At 40.7% G+C, this 23,603-nt stretch overlaps 1 protein-coding gene across 1 annotated transcript in view; it reads right to left on the bottom strand.

Annotated features, from left to right (window-relative positions):
- The window catches only part of snd1 (staphylococcal nuclease and tudor domain containing 1), a 187,277-nt gene that overhangs the window by 42,256 nt on the left and 121,418 nt on the right, over positions 1-23,603 (bottom strand). Inside the window, exon 18 of the mRNA XM_041978025.1 lies at positions 496-637. Within this exon, the coding sequence (XP_041833959.1) occupies positions 496-637 (142 nt within the window). The remainder of the gene's footprint in view (positions 1-495; positions 638-23,603) is intronic.

The raw sequence follows: 23,603 nt of genomic DNA, 5'->3' as shown, positions 1-23,603 counted from the left end.
TCGCTGCTGTTTGCAGCCTTATTTCTTCATTACCCCAGGCATTCAGTAGTAAGAACAAGTGGGACGTTCTTTGTTTTCTCTCTCCTGGTGAGAGGGATGCTGCAGCAATGATGTGCTGAATGTCTGAGTGATGGAGATAATTGTCATTCATGAAGTCAGTCTGGTGTTAAAGGGGAATAGAAAGTCAGAAAACCCTTGCTCCCACATCTGCGTGGAGGAATTGTTGGTGTATTTAGTGCAGGGCTACACAGGATGATGAAGTAACCACTGCAGTATGAAGAAGAACACGATGTTTACACAGTCAATTTCAACCATTATTATCCAAGTCACATTTGATATACTCACAAATTCTCTGCTAAATTCTGTATTTACCAGAGTTTGTTACTCTAGAGTTGCCATGTCTGGCCGATTTCCAAAATCACGTAATTGGAAAACTCAATACATGTGAGATTTCCTTCTTGCTTCCTTCCATTCACACACATAATAACAAGGTACCTGTCTCTACATCCTGGGCGTAGAAGTGTAGGTTGTCGGAGATTTCAGTGACATATACTGCTCTGTAGTTGGCCACGCGTTCCTTCTCCTCTGAAAGGTGCACAACCTCCTCCACTGGTTTCTCCTCATAGTTGGCCCAGATCTACAAAACATACCAAGTGTAGAAAAAAAGGTCAGACTGCAGCAGTGCAAACAGCTTCAATTTAATGCATCAAATTTGGTCAGGAAATAGATGCTAAAATGGAAAATGCATGATGTAACGCAGAACTTGGCAATCTAACGATGCAGAGACATTGCAATGTCCTTGACATATATTTTAAATATATCTATTTTTCACCTGCCTGTGGCATTATAATGATTTGTGAATGTTCCACTACAGTACTGATGGGGTATATTTATGAGAGCATTAGAAAATTGGAAGAATGTTGTGCAGGCATAACAGGTTTTAGTAATGCATCACTCAAGCACCGGTGAACAAACGTAACTCACTGTCACATCTCTGGTTTAAAAAGCTGCTTTCTGAACAACCAAAATGCTTCATGAAAGCAGATATGTTACATGTCTCTCCCTTTTTTTTAATGGAGATATTGTAGGTGTTGATTTGAAATTAGACTTGAGGGGTAGTCGTGTTTTAATGGGTGATACTATAAGTTGGTAAATGATGTTTGTCACTGACATTCTTTCACAAACGCAGCAGATCATGTTGGTGTGTGTAAGCAGGTTACATCCTTTTTAAGCTGCATCAAGGTTAGTTCTTTTGCCTCCCCAGGAGAAACAGAGGGCAGGAGGCTCATTAGGGAGAAGTGCTTTGCCTTGAGCCACATATCAAACTGCATGGATGTCAGAAGGTGTGTGCGTGCCTCTTTGTGTGTGTTAGAGTGCAAATGATGCCGTTGAAAGAGTGTGTGGTTTTTAAAGTCAGAAAGCTGCATGTTTGTGTACGACTTCAACACAGTGATAGCATCGAGCGCTCAGAGACACAAGATGGTCAGGATGAAAGGAAGCTAATCAACTCCTTGTGGATGAATCAGTGTTGAACAGGGGGTGCGGCTGGGTGCGACTCAAGAAGTCAAAAAGTTCAACTGAGCTTTGTGGTGCTCAAACTTTCTGTAAATCAGCAGCAACACAGCTCACTGTTTTTCTTTTTGATGTGATGTTGATGGTAAAAGGTCCCAGAAAAAAAAGAGAAAGCTGCAGACAGATGTAACAGCTCAGTTTTGGCTCTAGTTAATCATTTAACTGCATGCTATCATCATGCTAATTTGATTAAATTGTTTTTTTGTTTTTTCCCTTTGTTTCAGCTCTACTGCCAAGGGATGAAAGTATTAAAGCTTGGTTAATCCACCTGAGGCTTTGTGTAAAATGTTGGCTCTTCTGCTTGCTTAGATAGTAATGTGTTTGCAAATGACAAAGAAATTAGTGAACAAGATTTAGACAAAAGTAAGAGTCAAAAGAAAAGTCAAGAAACTTAAAACCTAACAAATCAACAGGGCCCTACAACCAATTTAAGTATTCATCCAACAAAGCTGCAGAACTAAAAAGCACAGAACTGTGGAAAGAGGGAAAGTAGAACAGATTGAAAGTAAACAGGTAGAAATTCTGGGGGTTGAGGGCAAGCAAGGTTAATGAAGAGCAAAAATGAAGCCAAGCTTCGTAAAGCTGGGGATCAGCCAGGATTCTGTCTCTTACAGCTTCAGACAGGTCCGTATTATTAGGATAACACACATACCCCAATATGCATACAATATATGCACGCATTAATGCTGGAATACACAGCGTGTGGTAATAAACATGCTTCCCACATCCCAACTGAGCAGACATGACTCGGCTTTTAATCAAACCTGCAGCACCAATTAGAGCTGACAAAGATTAGGTGTCACCATTCATCAGCCTGGTGGCCGTCACTGCGGCACTTTTAGGGTGGTAGCAAGTGTCTGGGCTGTTGGACTGGACACAATGGACAGCTGCAGGGGCGTACGGCTTCCAAGAGCGTCAACTGGGTAGGTTTTAAAAAGGCTTTGAGGCTTGTTTTTGTAACCAATAATTAACAACCCCCACCTCATCAAAGGTCACTTTGAGAGATGCTCAGACGTGTCTCTTCTGACAGGTTTAAAGCAAATAAGCCAGGCTGCGTGATGCCAGAGGGCGGAGGTCTGGTTTGTTCATGCTTCAACTAGAGCTGCGCAAGATGTTCAAATATATCGAGACTTTATCAGATGCAATATAGAAGGAGGGAATATCGTTTATATGGAGATAGATTGTTTTGAGTTAAAAGCAGCTTTTGTTTTGCATTTTGCACAGCTGTATTTTTGTTTTGGTCATTGAAAGTATTTTAATTTGTTTTGTTTTAGGAGCATTTAATTTAACATCTGTTTTAATGCACATGTGCGGCTGATTGTTAAAAGTATATTTAGCACTGAAGACTGTAAATTAGAACTGTCTTGTTCGTTACTTGACAAAAAATAAAAAAATAAATAAAATAAAATAAAATATCGAGAAATATATCGTGTATCGTGATTCAGGTAAAAAAAATATCGATTTCAAATTTGGTTCATATCGCTTCAACTCTGTTCATATTTGACTGTGTGAGCCCTCGGCTGTGCCCGTGTCATTACAACATGTGCTTAATGTAGAAAACAGCATCCAGAATTTATAAATGGATAATATACAAGCGTTATCCATATTATTTATTTTAAAAGAACTTAAAAATCCAATACCATTAGGAATAAAAGGAAAAACTTGTGTAACATCCGTTTCCCAGTGAAAGCTTTTCACACAACGCTGCCGTTTGAGTCGAGGCATCGCTCAATGCAGGACACAGCTATAAAAATGTTAGTGTTGCCCAACTCCAAATGTCCCAAACAGCATCTTCAGCTCATGTTTCTGCACCTCTGATGCTTGTGCAGACTTCTGCAGAAGTTTTTTCCCTGAAAATTAAAATCAAATGTTTCCATCTTTATGACTGAGCTCATATTCAATATTTGTGGCTAAAATACTTACAAAGATTACAAAAAGATGAAAACTTCTTTTGGGAGGTGCACTTTTAGAGACACTAGAGTCCATCTCTTTTTAAAGCACAAATTCATGCATGCACACACACACACACACACACACACACACACACACACACACACACACACTATGCCCAGGGCTGATGACCTTCCATGAGCAGCCAACCATCTTGTTTGTTCCAGCTGAATGCAGTTATGTGACTGCTGTTTCTGCTGCTGCTCTGCAACTGCAGCCAGACAAGACTAAGCTGCACGATATGATGAGAGAAGGGGACAAGGGAAAAGAGGAGAGAGATAAGAGAGAGAGGAATGTTTGGGGAAAGACTAGCAGGCCATTAAGCTGGAGCTGAGAGGACAGAAAGTCCTAATAATGGCAGAACAAGCTGATCTTTACAGCTCTAGAATGATAAAAAACACACTCAGATGGGAGTAAGTGACAGGTGATTCCTGTTAGGTTATAGCATGATGGGGGAAAAGGTTGCTTATAGAGCTTGGCAACCATCAGAACTGTGTTATAAACACAAGAAATAGAGTTCAAATACATATTTACATTTAGAACATGATCATCAGAAACCCTTGCAGCTTGAACTAAATGCTGCAAGATGTGTACAGCCCTTAAACACTTTCAGCAGAGTTACTGAGCATAGACCATGTAATGGTACTACATCACATACTCACAAAATCTGAGTGCAGGTGGATGAGTACAACACATGGTTGAGATGGTTTCAATGGAAAAATAAGGAGTATAAATCCATACAAATTGCACGTTACATTTTATTAGCATGCAAATGTCCAAATCTGTGAGTAAAGCTGAGATGTTGAAGGAAACAAACACAAGGTGGTGCAACAGAAAGTGAGTCTGGATTAAACCTTCAACTGTCCAAAGGCAGCATTACCTACAGATCAGCCTGATCAGCATGGAGCACAGGCAGTGTTGATGTAAAAGGGGTCAGAATACTGACTTAAAGTAGCACTATGCAACTTTCTGACCTAAAATATTTGACATATTTTGACAGCAGTGACCCAGCAGCATCTCAAGGCTTTGAAACCACACATCACAACTTTTTCCTTCCAGGATGCTGCATCACTTTACAGACAAGTTTTGCTTTACAGACCATGTCGAATACCAGCAACTGGATATCATAACACTGGCCATGATGACCATAGCTGATTCATCACAGAAACACCGGAGGAATATCAAAGAAAGGAAAAGAAAGAAAGGGACAAAGCAAGAGATAGGTCAAGAACTACAGGTGCATGGCTGCAGCATCTGCAGTGATGCAGCCTCAAATCTATCACCGGTGAAACAGGAGCTAATCCAAAAGGCAAAGTTCTTTATTTACCGGCTGATCTATGTTCCTACCCACACCTATTGTCACGAGCTGTAGGTAGTGGCCTGACAAACAAATCCTAGTGATAGGTTGAGAGGGGATCACAATCGACGTGCTACTCCTCATGGAGAGAACCTTGTGAGTTGGTTCAGAAATCTGGCTAGGAAGCCTCTTGGATAACTTCCAGGTGAGGTGTTTCCAGCACGTTCGCCAGGAGGAAGATCAAGGCCAAGCCGGAAGCACTACGTCTCTTGGTTGGCCTGGGAACACCTTGAGATACCCCAAGATGAGCTATAAGAAGTGGCGAGGGAAAAGGAAGCCTGGGCTTCCTAAAACTGCTGTTCCTGCGACCCGAACTCTGACGAGACAGAAAATAAATGGATGGATGGAAATTGAGGGATTAGATGGTCTTGTGCTGCTTCTGTCAAGTAGTCTGAGTAATTGCGCATTTTGAGGGCACTTCTAATTCACATCAACTCATATTATGTTAATTCACAAGTTAACTTTATTTGTGAGTGAATTAGAAAACTTCTACTTGTCCCAATGCTCAAAAAGCATATTTCTCCAGTATTGCTGCAGCACTTTGGCACCTTCGGTCTGAAAGGCCTTATTTTAGTACTTGCTCCAATTGTTCCACTCACTGGTCATAAATGGTGAAGTACAAAGCAGTTTAGAAGCAGTGAGAGAGACAAAGGGCTTTTTTTTGTGTAGACTTGCACATTTGTAACTATGCAGATATTTTACATGCACAAAAATAAAGCTACACAGCACACTGAAGAAAAAGAAAACCCCAAAAGCCTCCTATGGCCTCTTTAAAACCCCAGTGTTAAAGCAGCAATACATCAGCAAGTCATGTATTCTGCAGGGTATAATTACTATTTATGAGAAAGCAGTCTGCTGGGTTTAAAGAGAGCAATCCAACAGCTCTGGTTATATATTGGAAAGATAAAGCTGTAAAAATATTTTGAATATACTGTACACTCAAACTTTTTTTTTTTTAATCCCCCTTTGAAAAAGAGCATCATTTGAACCATTTTAAATACAAAGTCCTCACCTAAAACATACATAAACCCATGACAGGAGCAGCAGAAACATCACTGCTGTCTGATTCCAGCACACCTCGCTGAACAGTCATCCAACCAGCGACATACTTGTGTAGCTCTGAAACAACGCAGACTAGCTGAAACATGGAGGAAGCTATGAACAAGATAAGCGCAGTCTGTCTTCTTGCGTGGGTTTTTAAACATAGCTTCATTGTTAATTCATTACTAAATCACACTTGGAAGACAATTGAAATCAATATAAGCATGTTATTCATAAAAGTACACTTTGTGAATCAATTTAGCCCCTATTATGTTCCTGATGAATCCCCTTTAGAGAGAATGGTTCATTAATTCAGTCGAGGGCACGTTTTCTCTCTTTTGGTCTCCCAACGCTCACTGACTGGCTTTTCTATCGGTTACTTCAAAAGGCTCAGGCTTCATGTAAGAAGGAGGGAGACCACATTTCCTTCTGATTAAGTTAATCTCGTTAGGTGTCATTTAGGTCTTATTCATACAAGAAAAATGGCATCAAAGTAAATCACTGATTCTAAAAAAAAAATGAGACATTATCTTTAATCTTTTCCTCCAGTTGAACAGTGTTCTCCTTTTGCTCCAAGACTTATTTATTTTCTGTTTATGCATCAGGATCGTCAGGATGTATTGTAGAAATGTTAATGTAAATAAGGTCTAGGGGAGAGTTTGATTGGCATGCAAAGCGAAGAAGAGCTCATTAGGAAATCTGCATTGGTGTCATGCTAATGAGTGGTCCAGGTTTGTGCAGCAGAGGGGTGGACGACCCCGGATTTCCCGCTCCTCCACGACGCTGTCTGTATCGACTAAACCATTAGAGACGAGAAGCGATCAACAAGAGAGACGGCTGCTTCAGTGAGAGGCACTTTGCCTCATCACATATCCCATAAATACCCCACACACAGTATAGCTAACACCCAGTGTTGGGGTGGACGTGAACAGGATTTACTTGCACGCTTAAAAATTAGGATGATAGTTGAGAACATAATTGGGTAATACAGTTTTTTCATATAATGAGCCAAATGTTTTATGTCTATTTTAAACAAAGCTTGTGTTATTGTTCATGAAGTGTGGCGGCATCTTCATAAACGACATTAAAATAAAAAGCATAAAAAAATCCATTTCAATAAAAATGTACACCAAAGAGGTGAAATGAACCTCTCCTTGATTCGCTTTGATTCGTACTGCAAATATTCCTTTTCAGTTCCAGCTTTTCAAACCAATATGACTCACTGCCGGTGACTAATGTGATGAGAGGTATGTGTCAGGTAAATCTTTGAAGCTTGTAAAGGTACAACACAGCTTTAGTGGCTGAAAGGCAGGTTACCCGGGTCCCCCGCTTTGATTTATTGACTGTTTTACAATGATTGGATTGTATTTGACACAATAAGCTCAGACCCCTTCAGCTTCTCTCCCAGCATCCATTTCTAATGGAACAACCTACTTGTGGAAAACAGGATTTTATTGATCTGGAATGGACAGTAAGTTGAGTGACGTATTGGGGTGAACTAGTCTGTCTTGTATACTCAAGTGGGAAGACATAAACCAGATGCACTGTTTGGCCCATAAAAAGTCCATAGCAAAGGGTTAAGAGAGGCGGGTAATGTCGCACATTAACCTTGGAGGCTCACACAGTCGCTGTAGTTTAAGTAAATGGACCAGCTGTGGTAAAGGAGGGGCTGATCTATGGAAGATTTCTAGTTATTTTAGAAGCAGCAGCTTTGTGATGATTGGTCAATTTAAAGTAGTGAGAAAGAAATAAATGTGAAATGAGATATTTTCAGCACCACAAATAAACAAAAAAGTCCTTTTAAGGTTTCTAGATTCTGATTTCAGGACAGGAAACAAACTTCAGAGTTGTAGTGTTTAAAAAATGGCATTAAAACATGTAAATCAATTTTAATTCCCTTATAAATAGTCGTGTTTTGCACACTTTTATATTAATTGACTGCTTCTTTAACAAAAGTTCAATAATCTTTGGTTTGAAAACACTTATTAAAAGCTGTTTTTAGAAGCAGTTTTCCCTTCACACGGTAGGTGTTAAATCTTTCTTGTAAAAATAAAATAATGTCATAAAATCAAATATATCTGACAAAGACGGATGGGAATTTCAGGATTTATTTGTTAAAAAGTAACAAGTCAGCAGCATGAATTTCAGAGCTGTGTGAAGCTGCCTTCCTTCTTCACAGGGGGAACAAATTAATATTGAAAATCCAGCCATCAGGTGCATTTTCCTGCTGTAACAGGCAAAAAGCAGGTTAAGACTCTCAGCACTTCCAGCCTGTGAGGGAGGAAATTATGTTTTAAGAGAAAAGTAAAACTAATGAGTTAAGAATTGTGCCGATACAGTTGATCTACAATTCAACATTTTCTCTTAAACTTCCTGTTGTGACATAAGCAGAGAAAAAAAAACACCTGATCAGAAACTAGTAAATGAGATGTTTAGCCGGTATAAAAGTTACTGAATGAGCACATTTTTATATAAAATCATACAGGAACAAAACAAAACAAAAGGAGTGTCTGAGTCCTCCTCAACACACTGTGACACCATGAGATTAAGATGAAAATAGCTACTTTTACAAGGACAAATGTTTAATTTAATCGATTGAAATCAGACATCCAGCTGACATGTTTTCGTGGACTCTAGATAAAGGCATCCTACCAGTTGTATATGTTTATATCTAATCAAACAGACGTGCTAACTCAGAGGGGTTTGGCTGATTTGATAAGCATTCAAACATGGAATAACTAAAAAGAAAAGCAATCAATCCAATGACCACCAAAAGAGAATAGCCACAAATACTGTTTGAAAAAGGATAAAAGCTGGAGTCACGCCTGAAAATAAAAGTCAACTCTTCTGCCTGAGATCAGACAACTTCTGACATGTTCAGGACATGTTTCTGCTTGGGCTTAGAGGTGTGGCCAGAAGGGTTCGCTGAAGATAAAGTAAATTCAACCCAACACTAAAACTCAAATCACAGCTAATCTGCTTAAATAAGAATGTTAGAAAAAAAGGTAAAAACGTTCACAAACCAAGTAAACCCACAATGGAGGCAGAAGGACAAAGCTGGAGACGGATAAAGGAATGAGTCTCTTGGATGTGGTTACTTAGCAGATAAATTATGTATTAAAACTGCACAGGTGGTGTGGGACAGGGTTTTTAGGTGAAGGGAGGGAGCTGAGCAGCTGGGGAATTCATAACAGAGCAAGTGAAGGAGAGAGAAAGAGATACTCCCCAGCTTCATATCACAGCCAACAGATGTTCTCCCATCAAAGAGGCAGCAGGCAGGCGGCGAGGCTACTCAACCCGGGCTTACACGGCTAATGTGACCCCCACTTATGCTGCCACACACACAATCATGTACATGGACGCACACACACACAACAACCTAAGGCTATTGTGGTGGCAGCTTGTTACACTTTTTAAATTGACACAAATTTATCCACTTAGATTTGTGTGTACGGGTCGATGGTGGGAGGAGGTCTGTCGGCCTGCTGACAAAATACTATTAGCAATAAGCACTAACTTGCACCTGACAGATTGGTGGTAAGAGTTTGAACCAAAAAGGAGGCATGGGGTAACCATAGAAACAGAGCAAGCAAGTGCATAATCAAAGCAATCCGAGCATGCACGAAAATCAAACTGTACCTTTGCTATCATGCTCACTGGTGCCACCTTCCTCAACTGGTACAGAAGACAAGACAGCTGAGAGAACATTGCTGACAGATGACACACCAACAGAAACAAAACCGCACACGCTGTCCCTGGAGGTAGTCAACCCAGCATATAGAGCCTTATATCAAGTGGCCTGTTCTTCTACCCGCAGCAGCGATTGTGTCTGACTGCAGCCATTAAAAGATGATCAAGCAGAGAAAGATCACAGCAAACAAAAGCAACAGTGGGGGGATAAGCATGCAATTAAAGCTGAACACTCAAAAACACAAAGACACGCGATACAGACACCCAGTCTGACGTTGAAGTGAAGGCATTCAGGGGGGTCGTAAACAGGGACGCAAGCATTTAGAGGGCTGCTTGATTTGTGTTTGATCATCATGTTTGCTTGTCCTGCACCAATTGTGCTTTTGTTTGGGCCATCGGCCAAATTAATTCCCCACTCACACTGTCCTTGTCCTTAAGGTTCAACAACGAGAAAAACAAAACCACAATAACCTGAGAATTTATTATTGTTAAATGTTTCTGCTCTACTCGAGTCATCTGCACAGATTAGGCCACCTGAAGGGATGCAAAGGAGGGACAAGGAGCGTATTTACATTGCTAGAAAAATAGCAGATACAGACCTACATATGTACAAGACTAGTTTAACCTATCTCCATTTCCCAATACCAGTCTTTCTAATGTCCTCGAAGGAAAACGAGTGAATTTTTCTTTCTTAAAGTGCATCTAGCTGTTTTTGAAAAGAAAAAAAAAAAACAGCTCTGGGATGTCAGCCCACCTTTATGCCCATCTGTTGTCCTTACTTTATAAAAAGGGCAGTTGTACCTGAGTATTAGAATATCTTAAGTATACAATTAGAAGAAAATCAACTTTTTTTTTTCCAAATTAAACAGACCACCCGGGTTGCTAAACTGTTGCCACGACAACCAGTTTCATTCAGGGTGGCATCATTGCTCCTCCTCTGTTTTATTTCTCTGTGGAGGAGGTCAGATCATTGCTGGTGGGGACTGAGAAAGAGGTTAATATGACGGTGGTAAAGATTTGCAACGGAAACACCAAACAGAGAGGGAACTGTGAGGGGAGACGGATGAAATGGAAAAGAGAGAAAGGAGGGGCAAAGTGCAAAATATCATGATCGTCACAACATGAAAGGAAAAGCAAACTCAGACATTTCTCTCTAAATGGCTTTTTTCTTTCTGTAAACAAGATTCTTCTTTTTGTTCTATTTTTTTTCTTTTATGTAAAATTCATAACTATTCACTGTAGCCATTTTTTTTATTTAGAAACACTTTAATCTGTGCAAAAACAATACATGTTGTACATTTTTTTGTATAGTTGCAGTGTATCCAATGTTGCATCTAGGAGAATTAATCCTTAATTTAAGTACAAAATGGAACAATCATCTGGAAAACTAAGAATATCTCCATCTCAAAAGCAGGTTTCAGCTACTGTGGACCACTCACAGACAATGAACAATGTTGTTAAAAGACCTATACTGACATCTTTTAGAAAGTAAGGGACATTGAGGAAATTCGAGAAATAAACCAATGATATTGTATGTGTGTGGGGGGAAGAGACTAGTACAACAGTGGGAATCGGAAGTGTGGGGATGACAAGATCCTGTTTATGTAACTGTCTCTCCCTAAGGCGAGAGAGAGGGAGAAAAGGACAGTGACTCAAAAATGCACATAAACACATTTCCAAAACTAGCAGAGTAGTCCCGTTGTCTACAAAGAGTGTTGTCTGCAGGCAAGCAAGCCAGGAGACTGAACACAAGAGTGGGCTGACCTAAATTACCTCAAAGAAACCAGGATTGGTTGAAAAAGAGGTAACAGAGCTGGAGCATTTCTTTCAGGTGACTTGCATGTTTGTTAATAAATCCTCATGAGGGGCATTGGATCAGCTGTGCCAAAAAAGAGTCAAAAACAGTAGAAGTAATACACAAACATGTAGCAGGCAGAACTCATGGCCAACTGTTGTTGGGAATGGATGAGATAAAAGTGATACTGTTGGTGGTCATCTTAAGTCTACACAGCTGTTCAGTCCCCATAATTTAAGCTCTCTTTACATTGTCCTTGTAAAATGTTTTTACTTTAACTATTATATTTTATTAATATTCACTATTAAGTTCACTGTCGCTGTGAGAGGAACTGGGGATTTTCTTTCATTTTATTTTTAAGTCAAATTTACAGACAAATGGGGAAGATCTGAGATAAATCAGCACTTCGATCTGCAGTCACCAGTTACTGTTTATGAACATTTCAAAGGCAAGAGGTAGAAGTATAAAACAAAAAAGAAACATTGTGGAGTGAGAATACAAGAATCTTGTAGCCTGAACATGACTTCAGCCATCTCCAATAACAGTCATTCATTTTTTTTCTTTAAATTCCTGCATTTTTTCCAGGAAGATGATGGTTCCCCATGTTCACAAATGTGTTCTCATCCAGTTTTACAGATAACTCCAAGATGACACTGAATTAAAATGAAAAATGCAGCTCAGATCATCCCTGTAGGAAAGAATGAGCCACAAAGGACACAGGAAGCTGCAGAGTAAAGAAAGTATGTTAAGTGTATTATCATAAGAGAGCTAGTTTGAGACAAATGGGCAGGAGAATTTTCCTGGAAAACGGAAGGGAATGGCTTTAAATTTGGATGCTCTAGTTGAAAACCACACACTAAATAAGTACAGACCAGGAGGACAACATCAATGAATCAGAGCAATCTGTATTCCCTTCACAAAGGGAGCATCAGAGAGTATGTGAAGATCGGCAAATTAATAAATAGTATGCCTAATTCAGGTCTTAGATTGAGAAAGTGTAAAAGGGAGACAGGGAATAGGGGAGTCAGAAAGACAAAGGGGTTGAATTAAAGATGAGGTGGGAAAGAGAAAAATGTGTGGAGGTATTGAAGCAAGAGCAAATGGATAAGAGGAAAAAAAAAGAGGAGATGAGGAGGAGAAAAGCAAGAGAGTCGGGGACACTGGGGACACAGTCATGAGGCAAATTGAGAAAAAGAATAAGCAAATCCATTTAGGAACAGAACTGGCTGCTCAACCAAGAACGGTATGCCGGTGCATCTGTGGACAGGTAATAAACAGAGCTGATGAAGCATTTGTATCCAGCTATACAGTAAGCTTCTACACAGCATGGTTTTATTTGGACAAAACAGAAAAGGTGCAAATCTCATTTGCACAAAATGTCTGGAAATGAACCAAAGAACTAATGTTTTCACCACACAAGCCAGGTAAGAAGGTAGGTAGCCGCGTGGCCATGGTTACTGCTGGAATCCAGCTCAGGTTTTTTTTTTTCCCCCATGTAGGCTGAGAAAAAAATCTTTTCTCTTTTTTATTTGAACAATTCACAGTAAAAACATTTATTCATTTATACATCAACAGTTTTACGTGACAGTCCATCAGAATCATAACATCCCATAGAGGAAGAAAATCTGCCTTTTGGTTGAAGCAGGAAAATCTGGAGCATTAAATTAATTAATTTTTTCATTTAACTGATTTAATTCTCAGAATTTGCTGCTTCTCCATTCATCATCCAGATGATGAAAGTGGATGCTGCTTTTGGTCAAATCTTGTTTAGTCTTTTGTTTCGTAGTAGAATTTAGCCACAGTGATAACTGTTAAGCGTGGCAGTGGTAGTGTCATGGTCTGAGGCTGTTTGGGTATAAAGCACAAGAAGTATACAATAATTAAGTATGTGGAATTTTTTCTGAAATGTTTAGCATAGTTTCAACCCATGAGCTACTGTGGATGATTGAAACTGGATCAACATGGATTTTCCAAAAGGACAAAGGTGTTGATCTCAACCTTAGCATAGCCCTGGCAAAAAGATACACTACATTACCAAAGGTATTCACTCACCCATCCAAATAATTGAAATCAGGTGCTCCAATCCCTTCCATGGTCACAGGTGTATAAAAATCAAGCACTGTGGCATGCAGACTGTTTCTACAAACATTTGTGAAGGAATGGGTCACTCTCAGGAACTCAGTGAATTCCAGCGTGGTACTGTGATAGGATGCTACCGGTGTAACAAGTCCAGTCGTGAAATTTCCTCACTTCTAAATATTCCAGTCAACTGCAGTGGTATCATAACAAAGTGGAAGCAATTGGGAACAACAGTAACTCAGACACAAAGTGGTAGACCTCTTAAGATGACTGAGAAGGGTCAGTGGATGCTGAGGTGCATAGTGCGCAAAGGTCTGCAATTTTCTGCAGAGTCGTCTGCTACAGACCTCCAAACTTCATGTGGCCTTCCGATCAGCTCAAAAACAGTGCAGAGAGCTTCATGGATTGGGTTTTCACGGCCAAGCAGTTGCATCCAAGCCAAACATCACCAAAAGCAATGCAAAGCGTCAGATGCAGTGGTGTAGGAAATGTCACCACTAAACTCTGGAGCAGTGAACCCCAATGATGGAAGACTCTGGGTATTGCGGTTTCCCAGAGAACAGTGTTTGTCTTACAAGTATAAAGTTTGGTGGAGGAGAGGTTATGGTTTGGGGTTGTTTTTCAGGAGCTGGGCTTAGCCCCTTAGTTCCAGTGAAAGGAATTCTGAATGCTTCAGCATACCAAGAGATTTTGGACAGTTCCATGCTCTCAACTTTGTGTGAACAGTTTCAGAATGCCCCTTTCCTGTTCCAACATTACTGTGCACCAGTGCACAAAGCAAGGTCCTTAAAGACATGGATGAGCGAGTTTGGTGTTGATGGACTTGATTGTCCTGCAGTGGCCTGACCTCAACCAGAAAGAATATCTTTGGGATGAATTAGAGTGGAGGCTGAGAGCCAGGCCTTCTCGTCCAACATCAGTAGCTGACCTCACAAATGTGATTTTGAATGGTCAAAAAATCCTATAGACACACTTCGAAACCTTGTTGAAAGCCTTCCAAGAAGTGTTGAAGCTGTTATAGCTGCAAAGGGTGGGCCAATGACATATTGGACTCATTTGAATGGGATGTCTATTAAGTTCGTCAAGGGAGGTGACCCAATACGTTTGGCAATATAGTATATGTGAACTGTGCTTGGTTGAGTCCTGTTGTATTAACGTAGCAACAGTTTCACCTTTATAATAATAAAGCACATTTAAAAGCTTATCTATCAAAAGACAACAAAAGTCAAAATCCTTTTAGGTGACAAAAGAGGAAACAAGGTGTTGTCTGATTGGGTTAGAATTAAAAATATCTGGAACTCATTAAATGAAATGGGGTTTGAAAATCAAGCCAGCAAAAAAAACATATAAATGATGCCCTGAAGAAGCAAATATTTAGCTTTTCATTAGACAGGGAAAAAGCAAGGGAAGCACAGGCAGGGGGATAAAGAAAGAGAGAGTGTTTCACTGCCATCCTGTATTAAAACAAAGTCAAGTGTGGCTCCGAGCATTGGGCCTAAAAAATGTCAATATAAGTTGCCCATGTCTTATTTTCTGTGAAATTTCTAACAGCCTGTCGTGCTTTATTTCTTCCCTTTGTAAATAAGGATGATTAATTCAAACAAGACAAAGACCTGCAGTCTTGATGTTTCCAGATCTGCTGGATGAGAATATACAAGCAGAAATGCCAATAAGCTGGAGGGAAAATGGTATCATCGTCTCCACCTGCACTGGATCCTCATATTAATGGCAAGGATGAAACATGATAAAAGGCTCTCATCGACTCAGATTACATCTTTTTGATCTCATCTAGAGCCACTGTAAAAAATAGGTATCCAAAAAGTACATTTTCAAGGGTAAGTAGTTTGAAGGGAATATGTACAAGGCTGCAACAGGATTTAACCAAACCTCAGACTCATGCTTACTGAATGCAGCACAGGATTGGGAATAGCATGTAGACCTAAGTCAGAGGGTCACCTTCCCACACAAAATTGCAGTGAACAACTTACGCCCATTTCTGGTCCTTTGGTCCAAATCCTGCCTTCATTATTGGGCTTACAGTTTCATGGGAAGGAGTCATCGAGGAGACATCTGATAGGAAAAGGTTGAGGTATGCTAACCTAGCAGCCGAAGCAGAGAATACAGGGCTGGGATGTAAAAGTGCGCCCTGTGGAGGTGGCAACATTCAGCACACGCAGGTCTGATCAGGCTGTGGTGGGCCAGCCTCACCAAGGGTGTCTTGTTATAAAGGCCGAAACATCCAAAGACGCTGGGGAGCATGACTGATTTTGTGTTGCACTGGTGGCACCATGTTATCCATCCATCCCCACCCAAGTTGACCTCTCATGATACTGATTTGTCAGGATTTGCAACAACCAGTCTTATTATGGATTCTGATTATTCAAACAAAAGATAATAACCTTCATTGTAACTGACTAATCAGAGTTCTGCTACCTGGGGCCATTTATGTTATAATTCAAAGTTCACTGCCAGTATTTCACCCTCCTATTGGTGCTACGAAGCAGTCAGCCACAAGCAGCCCTGGCAAACCTAGTGGAAAAGTGTCTCCTTACAGTCCCCCAGGAGGGAAGGCTAATCAGAAAAAAAGGAGAGCAAATAATCCACTAGTCCAACTCTAGTCAGTGCATGTCCTTCACACTTACTTTAATCAGCAGAGATGGAGGAGAAACCAGAGCAAAGTGAGGGGAGGAGGACCTTATATATGGGAAGCACAAAGGATGCAGAGGGGCAGACCTGGGGCCTGTGTTTTTCTATTGCAGATGAAGTAACTGGGAATGTGTTAATGAGCCATATTCCAACATACTATGGCCTATCACATTATGCCCCCACTTCCTCTCACTCTTTTCAGCCCTCAAACCTTCACTCTAGCAAAGCTAAGGGGTAGAAGACAGTGCCTGAGATATTTCTGCAACGATGAACCAGAGGCAGTTGCCAACCTGCCCCTAAGGACCTTTGCTAAGAGCCTGTGCATGCCTGGGGATGGGAAAGAAGAGGGCCAAGGACATGCAGTACTTATAAAAGTATGTAAACAAATGTACAGGCTCATGTATGTGCAGAATAAATAAAAAACTAATTAAAAAGAAAACTGATTTACATGTGGACAGATTGCTCCAGCAGTAAAGTAGCATCCATACACCACCTACAGCCATGCTGCTTGTTTATATGCTTCACTGAGGATCTAATCTCAGAACTTGACTGATGTCCTTGGAACTGGATGAATTTTGCAGATGACAAAGTCAGCATGTAATCCTGCATGTAAGACCGCTGACACGTCACAGAGTGCATCTTAGCTTCTTGTTAATAAGGAGGGGGGGAAAAAAAAAAAAGGTTTGTGACCTTGACTTTGCAGGTGACTGCCATGTGCACGGCTGCACGGTGTGTGTCGGGAGGAGGATGAAGCAGATAAAGATGGAGAAAATGTTTGCGTGTGATTTCACAAGGCTGCGAGAGGAGCTGACAGACTGCTGACTTTGCAGATTGGAATTGGGGGAAATGGAAGATGAAGACAGAGGGAGGGGAGAACGGGAAGTTGGGGTGTAAATAACACACACATCACTGGGTCCACTGATCTCTCTCTCTCACGCTCTCAGTCTTTCCATCTCCATGCCTCAGGGCACTGAGGGTCCAGCCTGCCGACTGAAGTAGGGGGGTGAGGGGTGTCCCTGGAGAGCATGTGCATGTGTGCACACCGTCTGTCTGCACAAGCCCAAAGCATGTTTGAGTAAGCAGAAAAGAGACAGTGAGAGTATGGTGTGTGCATGTGTGGCACCTCCTTCCATCTGCAACCAAGTTTGTGTGAGCACGGATGTGTACACAGCACACTGAGAATCAGATTATGTAATCTTTCGGCCATATGAGAAAGCCTCTGTCAGCTTTTTGCTTTTGTGTGGCTGGTGGTTCACTTTGTGCACACAGTGCTGCAAAGAAAGACGACATCTGGAGAAAAAAACAGACCTGCAAAAAGACATCCCAACCATCATGGAAACGGCACGCAGCCACATACAAATACACGTATGTTCTTGTGACTGAAGCCTGGCAAATATGCTGTGCTTAATACTGCTCCATCGTTTCCGGAGATGCAAGGTCTCACATGGGTCACCTCTCCCATTAAGACCACCCTGCAGGCAATTATGTCCCCTGACTGTGATCCTGCTGTCCTTTCACACTTCCCAGTAAACCATGCAGCTGTCCTCGTGCTTGCATACTGACAGGCATGCTACAAAGCAAAGCATTCTTTTACTGGTGGCGTTTATGCCGTTCAGCGTGGCACATGAGACTTGAGCCACTGATCTGAAGGGCGACAGGGTGCCATGAAGATTTGGTGCTCCTCTGCAGTGGAATCATAACTCAGTTATATTGCACCAAATCTTGGGCCAGTCTACAGAGAGAAAACTCAGCAATTCCCTCTGAACAAGTACGTTCACCAATTATTTTCTGAGCATTTTGTTCATTAATATGTACCACACCATCACTGTGATATATTTATCTCTGCTTTTCAATGTCGATACTAAAGATCAACATCAGTGTTAGTGCTCATAAGCCACATTGCAAATATTCAATTGTCAAAACTAAAGGACAAAAGATGATTTGAGCACAGTGAGAAGAGGAGTGCTCGTCCTAATGTGGCATGGCTCAACCACAGATGTGATGAGAGAACTCGAGGCCTCAGACTTCAGTTAACTTGTGATTTCTGATAATGTGGACAAGAAGTTCCACCGAAAACCTGCTATCGGGGGAAATGATGCACTTCGGGTTCTGGCACAGCTTTAACCGCTTGTCTCCCAAAAAAATGAGCAAATTTCCAGTGACGTAATGATTCAACAGGCCCTCCAGTTTTAAAATGGCCGAGCAAAATTCTACCATTGACCCCAATTCGTCCTCTATTAGTTTTTCAGGCATTTTAAAGCTGCTTCAACATTTAGTAACAGATTAATATGTTTGAGATTATTAAATTAAACATTCAAAAGGACTACAGTAGATATAAACCCTACAGGAACCTTTTATACATGTGGAAAATGGATTATTTAAAACCCAACATTTACAGTTATGACAGGAGTTACCCTGAATCAGCAGTTTTAAACAATACTTGCATTATACATTGTCTGCATAATGTGTTTTTTTCCTGAAAGTCTTATGTTTGCATCTAGCAGGAGGAAAACCACAGACAGACTCAAAAAGAAAAGGTGAAACAAACCTCACCTACTAAAGCTGGCCTGAGTCCAAATTTATTCAATTATGATGGGGGAGCTTGCTGGCACCATATGACCACACAAAGTAGCCCACTTTTTCATTCAAGGTTCACCCACAACAGACTCCTCTGTTGGAAATGTGAACAAGCTGCAGACAGTCACGACCCTGAGAATAAGACTAAAGCTGCAAAGGTATATTATGCTATAGTGGGTAAAGCTATTCTAGTATTTCATTATGCCCCTCCAGCCTACGGGGGATGTGTGCTGTACACAAAGCATTCATGAATGCAAAGAAAAAAATATGATTTCAGACAAAAAGAAATCAATATGTTAAGTGTTGGGGTGAAATTCAAGTAATCAAAAAAGGATTTATGTATTAAAAGAAATGTTTTTAAAATTAAAAAATTAAGTCCATCCACCACTGGGAGCTCAGCTATTATGTTTTATTACCAGCATTCAGCAGCATTGGTCTGCCTGTCTGTTAAGAAACATCACTCAAAAAGTTATGGATGGATTTAGATTAAATATTAAAGAAATCTCAGAAATGGTATAAACAAGTTTTTATACATTGAGAGTGATCCGGATCAACATCTGGAACCAGGAATGTTTTAAAGTATACTTTAGGGATAATTGTCATTAAAGCTTCTAAATAAAAAATAATGCCTACAATCATTGACAAAAAAATGACAATGGCTTGGCGTTGGTCCGCACTTTGAGTGCTTCCGGTTATAATTCCTTGTTACCTCTTAAACAGATTGTGTTTGTGTAAAGCCTTTCAACAATGACCTACATAATGAAAAATAGAAAAGAATGACTAGAAGGGAAAACAGGTAAGTAGTCATCCTGTTCACACCTCAAATGTTATTAAATTTCCCCTTTTTTAACAAGGCCTAAAGTAATTTGTGAGAGAAAAGCAATAACATCAACTTCATGTTGGCTAATAATCTGTATGGACTGAGGGCAGCAAACATCGAGATAATGTGCAAGAGCAAAATACAGAAACACCTGCGAGATTCAGTAATAAAATTTTATCAATTTACTTTATTTTAAATTTCAAAATATTTAACTTAAAGCCTTTTGAAATAAGCTACTTCAATATTAATCCCCAAGTTCAACCTCCATGATATTGTCTGGTGACTGCCACAGGTTATTTCAATACGGCAGAGGCAGACAAAAAATAAATAAAAATGTTAAAAAATGGGAAAGAAAAAAAAAAAAAGGAAAAGATTGCAACCCTGAAAGCATTTCAATGGCTCCAGGGTTTAGAGAGCACTGAGCACGGTATGAATAGAAAAAAAGTACTCTCATCCATGGAAATCAAACAAGGCAGCTTGTATGTAACTGTGCAGCGAACGTAACAGAAAATGGTTCTTCATTGTCTAAATCGTGCATTTAAACTGCTCCAGGTAAATGTTCACAGATGGTCTTTTTTATATGAAGCCAGTCTAGTAGAGGTAAACTTTATACGGTATGAACTCAGAGACAAAAGCCAACCAGTTCTGCTAAAAGCTGCCCGAGTTCATCCTTGGTGTGTAGCCAGGTGTGTGATGTGCTGGCTGCAGAGGACTTGGAAGGATGCTGTTGAAAGGGGTAAGAAATTCTAGGTAGAAAGCAAGCAAAACTAGGTGTTTGAAATGTCTGGCTTGCAAGTCGAAGAATAATAAGAGAAATAAAATAAATATAAAAAGTTTGCATATACCAATAAACTCAAACAAGCTTGCATGGAACAGTTGTGCTGAGTGAAGGCATTGGTCAAAGTGAAAGTAAAGGCAGCTGGACTTGCAACTCTACTCCATGTATCATCATGGAGGGGGGGGTTGCTGAAACAAGATTATGTACTTCAATCAGGCCCCGCCAAGGACACGTCACCACGCTCAATGTCAGAAAGATGCTGCTTCAAGTGCTTTTGACAAGTGCCACTGATGGACGGATGAAGTATAAGGAATGGCAGCAGCAGGGTCCTGGGTTTGTGTTTCTCAAGGACTCCTCCCCCTCCCTCCCTTAAAAGTACAAGTGATGCAGGTGCCTGACACGATCTGTGCAGGGTCCACACACCGAGCAAAAGAACTGTCCAGCTCTATCCAAAAGCTGTCAAAGCAGCCGAAGGAGACGGGGGGGCATGATGGGGATTCAGTGATTAGTTGAAGGGGGGCAGAAAAAAGGGGGGCATGTGATGAGAGGAGCGCAAGCCTGAGAGAACCTTGAAGAGATTAAAAGACAGACCGTGGTCTGTGAAGAGGGTTGAGCGAAAGGCACGGCCGGTGATGAAAAGAGAAGAATCCTGTGACATGAAATGTCTTTAACGTGAGTTGTCACATTCTCTTCTGCCCTCTTTTTCTACGCCCTCTCTTTATCCATCTTCCACTCTGAGACCCATCAGAGTGTGTTAATCTCCTTCAAGGTTGGGTAATTACAACAAAAAAAGAAAAAAAAGTCCTTGCTCAACAGAAACACACTTTAGTTAATATTGAGGGCCGATTGTTCATTTGCTTCTGCATAATTAGGTCACTCCAATTACTGCCATCTTTCTGTCCCCTGTTAATTTACAGCTGGTATGTTGCCTTTCATTGTGCTGATGTATTTATATCATATTTCTACAAAATAACCCAAGAAAAAATCATTTAGCAGTGGAGGTTAGTGAGAAGGCTCTGAGTTGCAATTAATCCTGCCTCGATTAGGATATGTGGAGCAGACTGGTGATTGCTGGAAGCCGAATTGTCCAATCCCAATCATAAATCACATGGTGTGACTGAAGTCTTTAATTTATAATGCAACAATATTTATTAATGGACTTATTTTAAACAAGATTCAATGATAAATATAAAACTTTGATTAGAAGGTAGCCTGCTGACTTAGACAACATGTCCATTATATTAATATCTTGCTCTTCATTGCTGGAAACAGCTTAAAAAAACAGTTTTCTTTAGAAATAAATTATGCTTCATTTAATTAAACATGAATGATAATAAAAGCCTAAAGCTAAGCTTATAAACTCAGCACAAAAAGTAAGGAATTATCAATTTTTTCTCTCTATCACAACCAGTTGATGTTGTTATAAACCATAGGAAAGCCTGATTAGTCACCTTTACAACGAGGTATAACTTGTAAGGATTGTGCTTCTGTGGAATGAGCAACACAGTTAATCGTGGGTGTAAAATGTTTGCTGCTATATTCTACTGTTGGAATTCACTATTGTTTTGAGTTTCAAGTGCGGCCAGGTGTGTGTCAGATATGTGGCTGGGACCTGGACGAAACCGAACCGATTTTGAACCCAGCGGTGATCCCAGGTCCAAATAGACATACTGTCTTCTAACAGGCTTTGAGAAGGTGCAGCTCTCCTCTCCATTTTACAATGATAGTAAAAATAAGCTTTGGCCCGCCTGAATCCAGCTTTTTTTTTAGTGACCACCAATCTAATTATTTAAGAGGAATATTGGTCGCTAACATTTGGTACCTGATCGATTGGTGCACCCTCACTAGCAGTGTACAACCAAGAGCTTCTGGGAGAGTAAATTGATCTCCCTCTCATGCCTACATCTCTTAATTTTACAGTATTTAATTTTTCTGAAATCTGAAAATCTCAGCGACCGAATATTGACAAACCAACTCTCTCCCCTGCTCAGTCTTACAGGAACTCTAACGAAAGCTGCAGACAATCCCACCATGTCAAAGCGCTGCTACCGCCATCTTGTTCAGTGTATTCCTCTCATCTGCAGCAAAGGGATACTACAACATCACACGAACAGCTGCAATGATACGACTTGTATTAAAGAAGACAAAATCACTGCTTTTGTAAAACGTGTAGTTAAAAAAGATGCCTGGTAACTCTCAGCCCTCTGAGAATCCAAATATAGACAGGAATACACAACTAAACCAGGAGAGATGTATGAAGGGGCTGTGAACAAATGACATAAATTAGGTTTAAAGTATCCCAGGTCTATCTTTTAGCCTAATTGTGCAAATGTTAGCAGTGAAAGCATTGCAATGACAACTCCCACCCTACAACACACTTCAGAGGGTTTATCTAGCTTAACTGTATATACTGTACATGCAAAGAGAATTAAGAATGGATCCACAACTCCAGCCTCCTGTATGTAGGAGGGGAGTTTAATTTGCTGTGAGGACTGGTCCAGATATTGTTCCAAGAGGTGCTGATATGCAAGATGAAAGAAATTGCTGAGACCTGGAAAAGGCTCTTCTGGAAAGCTTCAATTAGAGCACAATCACTTTGTCCCATTGGTCTCATTGTGGCCAAATCTCATATTCACTTAGGCCACTCCACCTAAGCAGTTTTGGTTCAGGATGCTACAGCAGCAAGCCTCTATCTCCCCCTTGTTGTCCTGGGTCCCAGTTGGACCACCAACGCAAAGTTTTCCTTAATGAGTGTGAGTGTGTGCGCTTTCATACATCATCTTAGTTTGCTTTATTACAACAACCTTGTTTTCTTGTAAAGGCGCCTGACACAGCAGTAGCACTGATGTCTTCCATATCTACAGCCGTAGGGACAATAAGACAAGGCTATGAGAAAAAAGGGAGATGGGAAAATGTGCAATCTGTTCTTCCTAACGTCGGCCTACACACAGACAAAGAGCAAGCGCAACTTCAAAAGAGGAAAAACACAAAGAGGTGGTCTCTGTGGGCTAATTACAGCACAAAGTCCCACCTCATCTGCCTTCAAGTTGCATCGTATGCATTCGCACTTGCACATGACTGAGTGGCCTCTGTTCCACGAATGCAGCACACACTCCTCTACACACAAACAAATCAAGCTGTGGTTTATCTGTCCACCGGTGCCTGTGGCAAACTAACATCAAACATAATCAGTCTGTCTGGTGGATTCAGGCCCCGTTCTGCCGTCTTTCCTCACGGCTCACGCTCAGGGTAGCTCTAAACCTTGTGGTGAAAGTCAATCTGTCAACGATGCAAAGCG

Source organism: Melanotaenia boesemani, chromosome 23 (genome assembly GCF_017639745.1).
Source record: "Melanotaenia boesemani isolate fMelBoe1 chromosome 23, fMelBoe1.pri, whole genome shotgun sequence".
NCBI classification, from domain to species: domain Eukaryota; kingdom Metazoa; phylum Chordata; class Actinopteri; order Atheriniformes; family Melanotaeniidae; genus Melanotaenia; species Melanotaenia boesemani.
This window is presented reverse-complemented; position numbering and strand designations above follow the sequence as displayed.